Below are 14834 nucleotides of genomic sequence, written 5' to 3' on the forward strand. Positions count from 1 at the left end.
TCAAACAGTGTTTTCATTTTAAGCCAAATTATTCTTTCAACTTTAAAAAAGACTCATAACAGTGAGAACAAACCTCAGATTACTATAAAATTAATAGTTTAAGCCACTTAAAATTTCCTCAATATTATTCTACATATAACCTTCTCCTGTATTACAATATTAGAACTACTGAACGTATTGCGTGTATAATGTAGACTACACAGTGTAAGACTGATAAATATACATAGTGTTTTACATGTCTCAATTTGTATGTCACCTTCTCATTTGGTATTTTATATGAAAGATTTATATAATAATGTCCACGGAGGTGTTACACCCCAACCACAATCCAGAGTATTAGGTTGATAGGCTATTACGGGCAAAGAGGCTTTAATAAAGTCAATTTAGTGGCACAAAGAGAACAATTGTGAGTAATTCCTCTGAGAAAACAAGCGGTTTGTTGTTCTCTGCCTCTCCTCGCTGACGCCTGGTCAGCTGTGCAGGAACTTCATCCGCAGACAGACTCTGCTCAGTTTCCTCCTTTAGGACTCTTCAACATTTCTCACAGTTCCTGTTTTCTTTACAAAAGTGATGTAGAAAAAGAGTTAGATTCAATAAAGTAGCCTGAAAACCTTCAGCCTGGAATGTCTGAGCATTTGTTCAGAGCTACTTACACATGAAAGTAAGCTTTTCATAGTGTTTAAATCCTATTATCACTCCAAACACAGTGGTGGTTTACTCCCCTATTCACAGCTTTCGACGCTGACTAAACATTTTCCACCTTCAGCATTAATTAACTCATGTTAAGCTGCAACGCACTGTCACTCCATCTACGGACATTCAGGGTCGCGGGGGCTCTTTCCAAGAAAAAGGAATACATTTATTCTTGGTGGATAAGCGAGACTTGAGTGTTCATATTAGGCTTTAGAGAGATTTCTTAACCCTGGTGAAATGCCTCTGTCTCAGCCTGTTAATCAGTTTGAAAGTGAGACAGTGTTTTGAGGCCTGTGTTGGGGCTACACTGCACTGATTGGTCCTTTGAGCCGGCCGGAGGGAGGAATAACATGTTCCCATACACGAGCAAGATGGTGTTGCAACTGTTTTTATTTTGTGAACTCATTTTTTAGACATAATAACATGTTTGTTCAAGGTATGAAATTAACTTTAGTTTTGAAAGTCCCCCTTTCACCGTAAAATTATTTCTATTTTTGTTACTTCACTTGTTCAGCACTAGCAGGCTGTTATCCATCTGTTAGAGAAGAAAAGTTTCTCCCTTTTCACCTTTTGGATGTGTTTGCACGAGCCAAATTTGTGACATCACAACTGGTTTGGAGCCAGTAGTGACTCATATGCATATGCAGCTTAGACAAGTGTGATATCTAAACTTAAAGCCTCCAGGTCACAAACACTGAGAATGGGCTCTCTAGTGAAGGAGGAGACATCTTGTGACTTGTTGTTATTATTTGCACATTTATATCCTACATTATGGGTTTTTTAATGAGCAAAAAGGAATAGATGTCATTTAAAAAACTGTAATTAAAGGGAAAAACCATATCAGACACAAACTATTAATCAATATTTTTATATTTCTTAAAAGGTACAATTTAGTTTAATTACGAATTGGACCTTTAAAGAGGCACTTTGTAGTTTTTGGAAAAGAAATTCAAGCTCATTACAATATTAATGAGGTAATAATACAAACTCAGAAATATATATTTTTTCCATAACTTAATGAACAAGCTGTTCTCAGAGGAAAATAAGGTCCCAGAACACTGTTTGAAGCTAGAAAGGTGGCAGGGTCCGCCAAACATAAACAAAGTAAAACGGTATGAAATAGTGTTGTCCTTTAAGGTCAGTTTGTTTATTCAGTCATGAAAACAGAAAGTTTTTTTTTTAGTTTGTTTAGGAATAGGGATCTTTCTTTTCTGCTTAAAATGTCTTCCCAAAAACTACATAATGCACCTTTAAAGCATGTCTTCAGGGGATGTTTAAAAATGAATTAATTTATTTTAGCTTTTTTTATTTTTAAAAAAAGCAAGTTGCAGATCTTAGACCACGGCTACATTAGATGTATAGACCTTAACGTTTTAAAAAGGTAAATGAAAATAAAACTAATGAAACAACTTTTAAATTAACAGCTTTATCTGTTCAGCTGTATCAGGGCTCAACCTTTTTTAAAAAAAAACATTTTGTTATAGTATAAATATCAAAGAGAAATTTTTCTCTTTGAACAGTTTTGAGTTTGGAATTCTTACAAATTGGACCTTTAATTTCATATATAATAAGTCCACTGTAAATAATAATAGCATATGTCGTACAAAACATGTTTTGGTTTTGGTTTTTTTTCAATTTCATGCTTCAGTTCTTTTTAAAAAATATATATTTCAGGCCTTTTCTTGCTTGTTTTTAATGAGTTGAGCAGGAGAAATAAAGGATTGGCGTGTTTTCTTTTTCTGTGCTTTCGAGAATGGAAAGTCAAAGTAGTCTGACTACTAGTCGTCTAGTTGGACGACCCGAAAAACATTTATTATGGTGATTATAATTAAGCTTGTATTAAGACAGATAGCGTATGCAAGTGTAGTTTTAGGTGGAAAACAGATTATTAGTCTTGACGTATGACATGTAGAGAATAACAGAGTCAACATATACAGTGTGCATAATAAATCTAAAGTGTGCATGCACAGTTGTAGCCAATAGGCGGTACTGTGCCTTTCTCCATGAAGCTCTCTGCATCTCCAGCCCTGAGGACAACACTGTGTCTCTGCTTTGCTCTCTAGTTGACCTAAATACAACATCTAGCTCCCTCAAGGCAGACGATCACACAGCCTCCAAGAGAGGCTCTGAAGAACGAGACAGTCTAGAGGTTTTTTTCCTTTTTTTGGGGAGTAATCGTCTCCTCAAGACGAGATTTCTGTCTGGACCTTTTACAGTTGAGCTCTCTGCGCTCACGGGCTGCGTCGGGATGGTTCACACGGAGCAGGAGACACTCCTGGCTGGAAACGAGACACATACCCTGGAATGATTTTATAATATCTGGGATTTTATTACAATTTTTAAAAAAAGGTGAGAATCAGCCTGGGAGAGGACTGACGGAGTCAAAATGCTTGACGATAAAGCGCCGAGATCGAAGCTGGGACCTCTGTCGAGAGCTTCGTCTTTTTACATTGAGAATTTGCTGGGGAATACATACAGAGCGGCGTCCGAGGAGGAGCAGGTGGAGAACCAGCGTGTTAAAATGACCGTCCACAGTCGGACAGTCTGTCCCGGACTGGGAACAAAACGTGTGGACGGCGGTGAAGTGCTGAACTGGAGCGGGACATCGCCAAACAAAGCGCACAACACCTCGAGAAGTGAGACAATCTGTCCGTATTTGTATTTGTTTCATAAATGACTGCTTTAATTGTCTGTACATTCGGCCTGGAGTGGTTTACAGAGATGGATCGTGGTTAAAAGCGGCCCTCATTATCGTTAGAACAATAATCCCTAGGGTGCAAATCAGTAAGATCGCAGTTACAGATTTCATGCTCAAACAGTACAAATCTCCCCAATCCGTGCGTAAAAGTCCCGTTCTTTAATAGGCCACAAGTGGACATGGAGCACATGTCATCGTCCTTTTTTTTCGTGCGTAAAATATCCCAATTATCAGCCCAGCTAACAGTGCTTGGCATCCAAACAACTATTTCAGTCTGATGCTTAAAATAGACCGGAGCGGATGCGTATTTGTAATCTTGGGCAGGACAGAGAGCGGGAATGCGCAAATTTGGTGCAAAATGTTAAAGATATTCTCAAAATAAAGCCTGAACAGTGCGCAGGATTTATTTGTTCACGTTCCCCGCAGGTCCGCACTCGGAGCCCGTGCCGACGAGCGAGCGGGATTCCCCAACTTCATCAGGGCGGGCGGAGGAGACCGAGGAGCCGGAGGCGGAGAGGGGGGACGACAGTTTGACGGATGACAGGGAGGAGGAGGACGCGCGCTCCTCCTGCCTCTCCCGGGAGGACAGCTGCGATACAGGTGAGACCAAAGTGCTATCATAACCTTTATGAGAAAAAATAAACTGTCAGCGCTTTTCTCCGCGGCCTGCAAAAAAGGGCATGCACCACGCATGCGCCCCCCTCCTAAAACGTTTCCTCGGGCGTGATTTGTCGTCACATCCAAAAATGTAAAATGCAGGTTGGTTTGATTCTGATGAACTGGAGGGTTTTTTTTTATTTTTGAGGAAGACATCAAAACAGGTCCAAACAAGTTTTGCGTTGAGTTGCAGGGATGTAGCAAAGAGTTCCAGGGCCCAGTGAGGGAAGAACTTCACCAGGCACCGCCTGAGTTTAAACTGAAAAAATAATAAATAAATAAATAAATCAGTCTTTTAATGTATTTCTTTTGTTCCCCATCAGTTACGGAAGTATAAGTCCATATCATTTAAATTCAGTATCTACAGTTAAGTGACACATCCTGTTACACAGAGGCTGTAAAGTGCCATGTTGTGTTTCGGCTCATAAAAAGACAATTTGTCATAAACTTTTAAACAAAAAAGGGAAACCTAGACTGTGCTTTGTACAGGAAGCCTAAAACCTGTTCATCCTTCTGCTACACACAACTTTACTGCAGCCACATGATGTGCTGCTGCTGCTGAAACTTAAAATGAAAACAACAGCTCAGCACAAATTCTGTTTTGTAACAGTTGTGTTTTTTCTCCTCGTTGCTACAGGGTTTGCCAATATGATGATAAATCGTAAAGTGATAAAAATGTATAAATCGTCAGTGATGTCTCGATGCCGTTTACAGGGCATGCAGTCAGTCCTTGTTATAGTGCTTGTTGCATTAAAGGAACAGTTCACCCAAAAATGAAAATTCAGTCACTACTCACCCACATGTCAACGGAAAGTCAGGTGACGTTTCTGGAGCTTCACAGCAAAACAGTGTTGCAGCATTCTCCTAAATAACTGAAGTAGATGTGGACCTGTTTTTTTTTTTTTGCTTGTGCACCCGCTTCGGACAGGGTGCGCTAGCACTTTTAGCTTAGCATCTATGGTGAAGATTTTGGTTCTAAGGGTGTAAATAACTTATTTTCAAACCAATTCTAGAGACTTGAATTGCACCAGATGAGCTGTTTGGATCCATTTTATGTTTTACCGTTTGTGTTTTACATTTTAAAACAAGTCCCCATCTACTTAGGTTGTTTTTGAGACTGCTGTAACGCTATTTTGCTGTGAAGCTCCAGAAATGTTTTATAAACTTCGAAACTTCACCCGCCTTTTATCCTCATGGAGGCAAGTATAAAATGTCTGAATTTCCATCTTTGGGTGATTTTTCATGTATATAATTCCCGGATGTTTCCATCTGCTTATTTTAAAAATAAACTATTTCTCAACTGACTTTGCAAAAACTTTACAGAGTCAACTTTGCCACACTATATATCACAGTAACCTAACAGGAAAGAAAATGTATCCATAACACCCCATTAAAGCTGCACTGTTCCTCCTTTCAGTGGACGTGAAAGTGGCGAGGAAGAAAAAGACCCGCACCGTGTTCAGCCGGAGTCAGGTCTTCCAGCTCGAGTCCACCTTTGACCTGAAGCGCTACCTGAGCAGCACGGAGCGCGCCGGGCTGGCCGCCTCGCTGCAGCTCACCGAGACCCAGGTGAAGATCTGGTTCCAGAACCGCAGGAACAAGTGGAAGAGGCAGATCGCCGCCGACATGGAGGCCAGCAGCGCCGCCGTCAGCTACGCCGCCCAGAGGGTCATCAGAGTTCCCGTGTTGTATCGCGAGAACGTCGCCGCGCCTGTGACGCTGACCAGCCTGCCTCAAGTGTCGCCTCCAGTGGTCGGCTTCTCCAATTCTCTCAGCTATCCATTGACTTCACACTTCACACATCCGGTGTCGTTCTTAACACAACAGATGACCGGACTGGTGTGACTTTAAGGAGAGAGCTTGTGACTCTTTTGACACCAATTAATCACATAAAGATGCTGCAAAAATAATAATTTTAGATTAGAAGTTGAGTTATCTTGTGTGGTTCCTTAAAGGAGCACTATGTAGTTTTGGGGAAGACATTTTAATCAGAAGAGAAAGATATCTGTTGACTGATTTTTTAAATAAATAAACAAACGTTCTTTGTTATCATGACTGAATAAACTGACAACAAACTGACCTGAAAGGACAACACAATTTCATACTGTTTTACTTTGTTTATATGTGGCGGACCCTGCCACCTTTCTACCTTCAAACAGTGTTGGGACCTTATTTTCCTCTGAGAACAGCTTGTTTATTCAGTTATGGAAAAAGATAAATATTTCTGGTTTGTGTTATATTGAAATTCTGAGTTCTCCAAAACGACATCTTGCCCCTTTAAGACGTTTTCTAGAAACAACTCCAACAGATGCAGCCAGATTTAGGTAAAAGGTGGATCGTTCATCTATAGGAAGCCACCATGATCCTTGCTGCTTTAAAAAAAATCCTTTAAATGAGACCGTGTCTCCCTGTTAGCAGTGTTTTCATTTTCAGTTCAAGTCATTCTGAGATTCAGTGCTAGATACAGCGACTGTGAAGGAAGCTGCCCACAGGGGGACATTTCACGCCAGGTCATGCAGGTTTTAAATAGAGCTCTATTTTGTGATGATTTTGCACAGAGATCGTTTGGATCATCCACAGAATAAAACTACGGTCAGATTTTGAGCTTGTGAATCAAAAGTCAACTCTGTGTGAGACATTCAAGAATGTAAATGTGCAGAAAAGGTATCAACTATCAACACAAAGAAAGATGTTTGTGAGGAAAGCAGGGAAATATGAAACTCAAAGTTCCCAGACGTCACACGTGAACTTTGAATTTTGACCCTTATCAGACAAAATCAGGGCAAAATGTTGCTCTTTTAAATGAACTTCTACTTTCTGCTTCATTTCTAACTTGACTATCTCATGAAGAGGTTTGTCGATATTCTCTCTCAACATTAAATCATGAGCTCTGAATCTTTTTTGACCCTGATCTGACCCCGTACACTTGGGGAATATTATGCAAAGTATCCTCGGACCTGTCTACGAAACGTAGAAACTTGATCGTTTATGAGAAAAGACAGCTGGTGTTTGTGAAGTCTGATCTTTTGATAGCCGTGAGCACGTTGTTAGCTATATATTCTTGGACACAGTTTTTTATTTAAGAGGATTTTAATACAGACTTTTGTACACTGATAATGTTCACGTGTGAATAAAATGTACGCACAGATTGTGTTGTGGTTTCCTCTTTTGTCACATGTAAGAAATGTAGCCTGTGTATGCTTTAAGGTTGTGTTGAAGTTGGATTAAAGAGAGGATCAAGTTGACAGCAGATCAGTCACAACAGATACATCAGTCTGCTGGAGAAAGTCGGCGTTGTTAAGCTCACGGCCCCTGAACGCAACATTTCTCTTTAGGTCCTGTGACTCTCATGCCCTCAGTAGTTAGAGAGTTGTCAAGCTGTCATGTGAATGTGGCACAAAAACCAACAATATATCAGTCTTTGACATCTCATGGCCCACTCTGAATATGAAACAAACCCCACAGTGATGCTGAAAGTTAAAGGGAGTTCAAAGGAGCTCGGTTTTTCAAGCAAGGCATGAATGTCGATGACAGAAAAAAAAAGTGTTTAAAGCTACAATATGGCAGCCAGACGTAAATCTGCATCCCGCCCTCATCTGCCCCACAACCTTCACCAATCACAAGCTGCTAAACCGCAGTCTTCCGGGTCGGTGAAGGACGTCGCGCCGGCTCCTCCTGCGCCGACTGATAGTCGCGGCCGAGGAGCAATGGTGCTCGGAGCGTCCGGAGGCGCGCCGGTGTTTTCGGGATTCTCGGAGGAGCGGATGAAATGCCGGGGAACATGAGCAAAGAGGACGCCCCGAGTCGGAGCGCTTCTTTGACGTTCACCATCGACAATATCCTCAACCTGAAGCGGCGGGACGGCGGAGACCTGACCGGCTCCAAGGAGCAGAAGAAGGATTTCCATGCGCGGTGCGATGAGGTGTGGGACGTCCGGAGGAGGCGCGACAGCGCATCGGACGAGACAGGTAACTGGGAATTTAATAATACAGATGAAGCAAGAGATTAAGAAAGTTTATACATTTTATAAAGAAAAGACAGGCTGAGGCTCAGAGAGCAGCTGAAAGGTAGAATGATGCGCAAAAGCAACACACTGATAGTTTTTCATAAAAATGAAGGCGGACTGGGTTTATTTATAAATCAGGCAACATCAGTTATTGTGCAGCTTCTTCTTCAAGTGTGAGTGTGCCTTTACCGCTGCATCAAAGCACGTTTTGTCGCTTCATTCACAGCGCAAACGAAGCCCAGCGCGCACCGTGTGGACCGCGGGGAGGACACGCCGCCGCTGAGCGCTGGCTCCTGTCCCGGAGCGCCAAGTGCGCACACCGCCGAGGACGCGTCCGAGCAGCAGCAGCAGCAGCAGCAGGAGCAGCAGCAGGTCACCGCGGACACTGACAAAGCCATGGTGAAGAAGAAAACGCGCACCATCTTCTCCAAGAGACAGATATTCCAGCTGGAGGCCACTTTTGACATGAAGAGGTATCTGAGCAGCTCGGAGAGAGCGTGCCTCGCCAGCTCCCTGCAGCTCACCGAGACCCAGGTGAAAATCTGGTTCCAGAACCGGCGCAACAAGCTGAAGAGACAGCTATCCACGGACATGGAGGGGCCGCTGGCCGCCGAGCACCTCTCGGAGGCGGGAAAAAACGTGCAATTACCGACTTTTTACAAAGACAGCAGCAGCCTGCTGGGAGGATGTTTGTTACCCATGCCTTTCCCTGTCGTGTACCCGACCGCGAACGCTGCGCCTTACATCTACTTCTCCAACACTGGCAAATATTTCGGCCTGTTTGACGCAGACTGACGATATGTTTTTCTCCTCCTCTGTTTGGGATGTGGACACAGTCGGCTCTGTTCTGTTTTTTTATTTTTATTTTTTTACTTTATAAAAAAAAAAATCTCCCAACTTTGATGTCAACATATCAACTAATCCAATACATGCATGTGACACTTTTCGTCCTTATTATTATTATTATTATTATTATTATTATTATTATTATTATTATTTTCTGGTGCTGATACTAAATAGAAAGTTTATAGTCAGAACAATGTGCATGCATTAAAGTTCCTCTGCAGTTTTATTTGGCGCAGTCATGTCATCTGAATGAATGTACGCTCATGTTTTCTCTCGGAGGGATGCTGCACCAACATGTAACCCCGCAGTAATATTTGTTTTCTCTCATCTCCTGAGTGTTTTTTTGTTTATTTGTAACTCTTGTCTTTTTTTATATGAGTTTCTGTGGAGCAGTTTATATTGCCTTATTATTAGGCTATTGTTATTATTATTATTTTATTATTATTATTAGGCCAATCGCTTGTTTCCACTTGACCTTTCATATGACAGACTGTGAATACAGTAAGTATATCATGAACTATGACGAATTTTGCAATAAAAAGTGTAATATTTGCAATTTTATAAGTGTTTTTGACTCCACTTGTACTCCGACAGAAGACGGTGGAACCAATTTCAACATCTGATTAGTTTTGAGCATTTGGAGCTTAAATTAAAAAGGAAATTATTGTTATTTTAGAATGTTTTGAAAACTCTTATCATGGGCAATAACAAAGTGAGTTTTTACATGTTTCCGCTTCAGAGGCAAAGACGGGGTGATCAATGATGGTGACAACTCTGATCTGTAGGCAGGACACGGACCGAGATAAGCAGAAGAAGAACATACAAAAATATTCTTATTAATAATAATAATTTATTATTATTATTATTATTATTATTATTATTATTATTATTATTATTATTACAGAGTTTGAATTTAGAAAGTCATTCACACCAATATTTCCCTTCCCTGTATTTTTTCATTCAGTTATCCTCTTTAATTTGTAGTTGTTTATATGAACACAGAAAAAGTTTGATAATCTTGAGCATCATCACAGTGTTACATTTTCACTTTTACAAGTTGTACAGAAACTTTACAGTCTGCCCCTTTTCTGATTCTTTACTGTTGGTTTGCACCAAAAAACAAACCAGAACTTTTTTTTTTTAAACTTGAAAACTGAAGGGTTTGGGGATCATTTGTCTCTTGAAAGGCTCCAGGCTATCCAAGGCCTTATCCTCACACTCTGTTGAAACCATTTGGCAAAACTTTGTTCAGACTGATTTAGAGGGGCTGAAGAAAGCTTTTTTTTTCAATGGTATTACTATTTATCAGACTGCAGAAGACTGTTATTAATATTGATACAACTGTAAAACTTGTATTTAACCTAAACTAAAATGCTGCAAAATATATAATCACATCCAGTAAACACATTTTGGATTGATCCTGTAGAATCACTGTATTCAAAAGGAGAAAAACCTTTGACGTCCATGTTCATCATCACTTCTTAACACTGTCGCCATCTCTGCTAAAAACAAATAGGTTGATCTGAGATAAACTACTATAAAGACAACATAGGTTGTTTTTTTGTGGTAATTTGAGGTTCAAATTGTGACACAAAAGGAAAAAAACAGTAAACTGCCAAAACGACCAGATTTGTTAACTTATGACTTTGTTTATTAACAGAATGTAGTAAATGAACTGTATCAGTTTGATTAATGTTTGTGATGCTATAAGAACATCTAGTCCCCTACACTAACGTGACATAAAAAATGTGTAGGCCAACATATTAGGGTTTGGCTCAACTTAAGACCATCCAATGACTAATGCTAGTTATTTATTAGTGCATTAAAGAAAGAGGAGAAGGAAACATGGCGGAGATTTTAAACTATGTTACAGTCACAACAAGTTCCCAAGTCACCCTGAGCTACTGCTCTTATGAAGGTATTAAACTTAAACAAAACAATTTGCAGACACTTGATAATAACCATCATTAATAAATGTAAAATGTATAATTAATTAAACTTAAGTCAAAAATTACCTCACTTTATTAAGCAATTATTTATTGTAAAGGTGATATAAAACATTATACTGTATTTGGAAGGCCATTATAAAGTTAGAACTAATGTTTATATACTTTTACAAAAGCATTATAAATGTTTTATAAAGCATTTCATTGTTTGTTAACAGTCAAACAACTGTCAACTTGAGTTTAATTAACTTTAAATTTACTATTTTTTAATGATGGTTATTAAGTGTTCCCAACAAATTGCTAAAAAAGAAAGAAAACACAAGTTGAACATTTGCATTGTACTGGAAAAGTCATGAAAACATCACATAAAAGAAAAAAAGTCCAAATGTATTCCTAAAGTTGTAAAGTTGTGCATGTACTTAATTTGTCAGAGAGGTCAGACTATAGGAAAAAGTTTGGAAACTGCTTGGAAATGTTAAGTTTAATGTGAGGTTGACAAAAAGTATTTTATAATTAAATATCAGAATCTTTGAGACCCCTCTCACAAGTGTTTTGTACTGTTGAAGCAAAGAAGTGACAAATTAGTTCGAGAAAATCTTCTTTTGTTGTCGTAGAAAAACAGAAAGCTGCTACATGATTACACACCGAGTACTCAGCTGTAATCAATCTCATCAGCGTTGTGTTGCGAGGTGTACATTTTCACACCTCAAAAGCAAATCGGAGCCAAGACTCGTCGCTAAAAGCGGAGTCAAAGACACCAAGAGCAGCATACTGAAAAGCCGTGGCATCGTGACTCATCGTTCATACGTCACTAAGTCACGAGACGCTCTTAAATTTTAAAGAACTCCTCACTAAAGTGCTGAAAATCTGCTCACTGGAAGTTTTTGTTTCACGTCCGTAGGTGATAAACACAGTCAGAGGTCCCTCCCCCTCACTCACACACATACACACACTGTTTTTCTTTGCCGTTAGAGTGCATGAGTGTGCACGAGTGTCGCTGAGTAATGCATCTCTTCAGAAAGAGCGAGAGAAATAAGAGAAATGTGTATTTAGGTGGACTTGCATCAGTGCTTCTGGAGAGATTTTTCCTAAAGGGCCCAGCAAGCTGCACTTACACACACCGTTTCCGGGTCACTTCCCCCTTCAGTGCTGGAGCCTCTCACTGCTTTCTCCCTGTCACAGCCATTCAAGGCCCCGTCACTGTTAACCTGTTCACTCAACCACTTAGTCTGCCTGCAAATCTGTTGTTTTCTCCACTAAATTCCTGTCTACCTTTGCTGTGCATGTTGAGTTGTACTGTATCTCATTATTCCCCACAAAGGACGGCGATGAAGGGGATGAGTTGTCAAGTTAAGAGACAGTTTTAGGAACGTGTTTGTGTCTAAAATGCAAAAAGGAAGAAAGGAAATAAAGGAATAACTCATTCCTTTTAACAAATCAAAGTATAATAAATACTTTAAACTGAAGTTTTCCCTTTTAACACACAGAATCGCAAAAATATCTATATTTTTCCATAATTATTAGCAGCACTATTTTAATTTTTAACGTATTTAGTGGCATTGTACCAAGTGTAAAACACTGCAGATCCCTCTAAGCCTTTAATTCTACACAGTTAGTTGGTTAGTGGTTTATTAGTGTGTTTTTGTCAGACAGACTGACAGAGGTCCACTAAAAATGTCAATAATCCAACTCGGACAACATTTAGATTAACAGCATTAATTACACTAAATAATTGAGGACATGTATCTATAACTTAGCCTATTAGTACATAATGGTGTATATAGTGAAGTAATATATAGCAGTATACTGTCAATTCAGATTGGTGATTACAATAATAATATGTGTTATGAGTTCACCATGTATTTAGAAACATGGTGACAATATAATGCAGTGTACAGTTTTTTTCCCTTAAAGCTCATAGAAAGTAGAAGATTTGTGAGAATATGCAGTTTATATTTATCATGTTGTGGGGACAAAAAAGCTGTCGGCGAAGTCGAAGTCGTTCGAATCAGATTAGGTAAAGAATGTTAAACATGTGCCTGGAAATGTAATTTTTACCTACAACATTAGTTTTATGAGGCTGCACAATAACATCGGGAATGTAAATTTCCAATTAGTGCAGAAACTTGCACAATATTTTACACACAAAAGATCTAAATGTTCCAGTTTGAAAAGTTAAGCATACAAGCACCAAGTGTGTGTAATAGTTGTATTTTTTTAACATTTACCTAAAACGTGTGTGTGTGTGTGTGTGTGTGTGTGTGTGTGTAGACTTTAAATGTACAAACTTCCAAAGCTCTAAAAAATGATATAGTCCATAACATTTGTTTTTAAAGAGTTAAAGGCCCAATCTGTAATTTTTTTCGACGAAGAATAATTACTTGTGTATTATAAAGTTGACCGGAAATCACCATTTTGTGTGTTTTCTTATATGACCTTAATTCAAAATATAAGCTTATTTTACGCCAGCGTTAATGATGAAACACTAATAATGAATAACGAAACACTGATCATTCAGATTTTTTTAGTTTTTGTCTTTCATTTCTTTGTTTTGTAGCGGTGGGATCACACTTTTGTTTACATTTGGATGACAGATTATACCGTTAGTGTAAAAATGATACCTTCTGTAGATTAATGACGGGGTTATGGTTATAATTAGTGCAAGTCTGCAGAGAATCTACGTAAATCAATACAAATGTCCTCACAAGCGTATTAGTCCAGGTCTGTGTGCAGAAGTGCCCACTTGGCGTGTCTTGGAGTGTCTGAGATGAGGGTGGTGGTGAGGGTGGGAGGGGTCAGGTCGGGTGGGGTTTACAGTCGCCAGACTTCCTGACTCTCCCGCTGTCGGACACTTGTGAGCGCAGCGTTGGCTCTTTGTGTCTCAGCACTCTGCTCTGCAACCACAAGGTTCAAGTGACCCCACCGGCTGCCTGCAGTCTGTCCCGGGCCGGGCTGCAACCCCCACCTCCCCCCACCCCCCCACCAACCTCATCTGTCAGAGGCGAGGAAAAATCCATTAAAATCTCAACCTGATCAAAAAGACGCCCAAAGCCAAGACTCCATATGCAGTCATTTAGGGCTATCGATGACTGGCGGGCAATGCGGGGTAGTTTAATACACGCGATTGACTTACTGCCAACAGTGGCAACAAAGACCGTTTTCGTACAAAGAAATAGAGCTGCGAGTTCGGCAGAGTTATTCCGGGCTGATGTGCACCTCAAGGCCATCCAGAGCTGTCAGCACGTTCCTCCAGTTTGACCATCAGTAACCCACACAGCACATGGTTTCCATTCCGGGTTAAACGTATGAATGCTGAGTGCTATTGTTTGAAATGATTGATCCCCGAATTGCAAGTGATAATGTGGTTCCACTGAATGATTGCGGTGGGAGTTTCATTCATGCCATTAGCATGCAAATATAGAGATGTGACCCGACTGCTATGGCTTCGTTTACCGCCAGTGCTGTGCTTAAACGTCCACGTGAAGTCGTTTTAAATCAACCGAGTGGACATCGGTACTACATTTTATCCTGTGTTCTACAGTTCTGCATGTGTGTGTGTTAGCTAAAAGGATCATCATCTTGTCTTCGCCTCAAAGAGGTTGACATGTTGTCATATCTCATTTCATCTCCTTAACCCAGAGTGACAGCTTTGATTGAGATTTCCATATCAAATCATTCACCGCTGGCCTTGTTCGTAACTAGACCCAAACGTCTGAATAGTTGTTTAATAACCCAGATAAAGAGCCATTAATCCATGTTCACACCACTTGGCGCCAAAACAGGCCCGTTTCGCCGCAAGCATTCTTTGTGCATTCTCAGATGGGATTTATAATTACAACCAATTACCGTTAGACTTGCCTGGAGGCAGGCAAGATCTGGAGCAGCCACAAACTGTGAAGTTTAATTTTCCTAGCATGATGGATCAGAACTGAGCTGTAAAATACTGCAAATGTTTGTTTTTTTTCTTTTTTGGGGGTCCGCTTTTGGC

The 14834-nt window shown here is 40.0% G+C and overlaps 2 protein-coding genes across 2 annotated transcripts; both read left to right on the plus strand.

Moving 5' to 3' along the window:
- Positions 1–2304: 2304 nt before the first annotated feature.
- LOC311251409 (homeobox protein HMX1-like) lies at positions 2305–7148 on the plus strand. Its single transcript, XM_084343808.1, has 3 exons — positions 2305–3329; positions 3818–3991; positions 5466–7148. Exons 1-3 carry the CDS (start codon positions 3080–3082, stop codon positions 5891–5893), a joined length of 852 nt encoding a protein of 283 aa, XP_084199934.1. The 5' UTR covers positions 2305–3079; the 3' UTR covers positions 5894–7148.
- Positions 7149–7764: 616 nt separating this feature from the next.
- LOC311251138 (uncharacterized protein) lies at positions 7765–8923 on the plus strand. The gene is made up of 2 exons (XM_084343460.1): positions 7765–8016; positions 8281–8923. The coding sequence occupies exons 1-2, from the start codon at positions 7818–7820 to the stop codon at positions 8847–8849; spliced, it is 768 nt and encodes a 255-aa protein (XP_084199586.1). The 5' UTR covers positions 7765–7817; the 3' UTR covers positions 8850–8923.
- The last annotated feature ends 5911 nt before the right edge of the window (positions 8924–14834 follow it).

Source organism: Pagrus pagrus, assembly GCF_965226575.1.
Source record: "Pagrus pagrus genome assembly, chromosome: 22".
Taxonomy (NCBI): domain Eukaryota; kingdom Metazoa; phylum Chordata; class Actinopteri; order Spariformes; family Sparidae; genus Pagrus; species Pagrus pagrus.

Bases quoted from the DNA above. Each gene is read 5' to 3' on its own strand.
- LOC311251409 (XM_084343808.1), top strand. From the start codon at position 3,080: ATGCTTGACGATAAAGCGCCGAGATCGAAGCTGGGACCTCTGTCGAGA. The intron at 3,330-3,817 runs GTGAGACAATCT...CGTTCCCCGCAG, and splicing joins AGCGCACAACACCTCGAGAA to GTCCGCACTCGGAGCCCGTG. The intron at 3,992-5,465 runs GTGAGACCAAAG...TCCTCCTTTCAG, and splicing joins GGAGGACAGCTGCGATACAG to TGGACGTGAAAGTGGCGAGG.
- LOC311251138 (XM_084343460.1), top strand. From the start codon at position 7,818: ATGCCGGGGAACATGAGCAAAGAGGACGCCCCGAGTCGGAGCGCTTCT. The intron at 8,017-8,280 runs GTAACTGGGAAT...CTTCATTCACAG, and splicing joins CAGCGCATCGGACGAGACAG to CGCAAACGAAGCCCAGCGCG.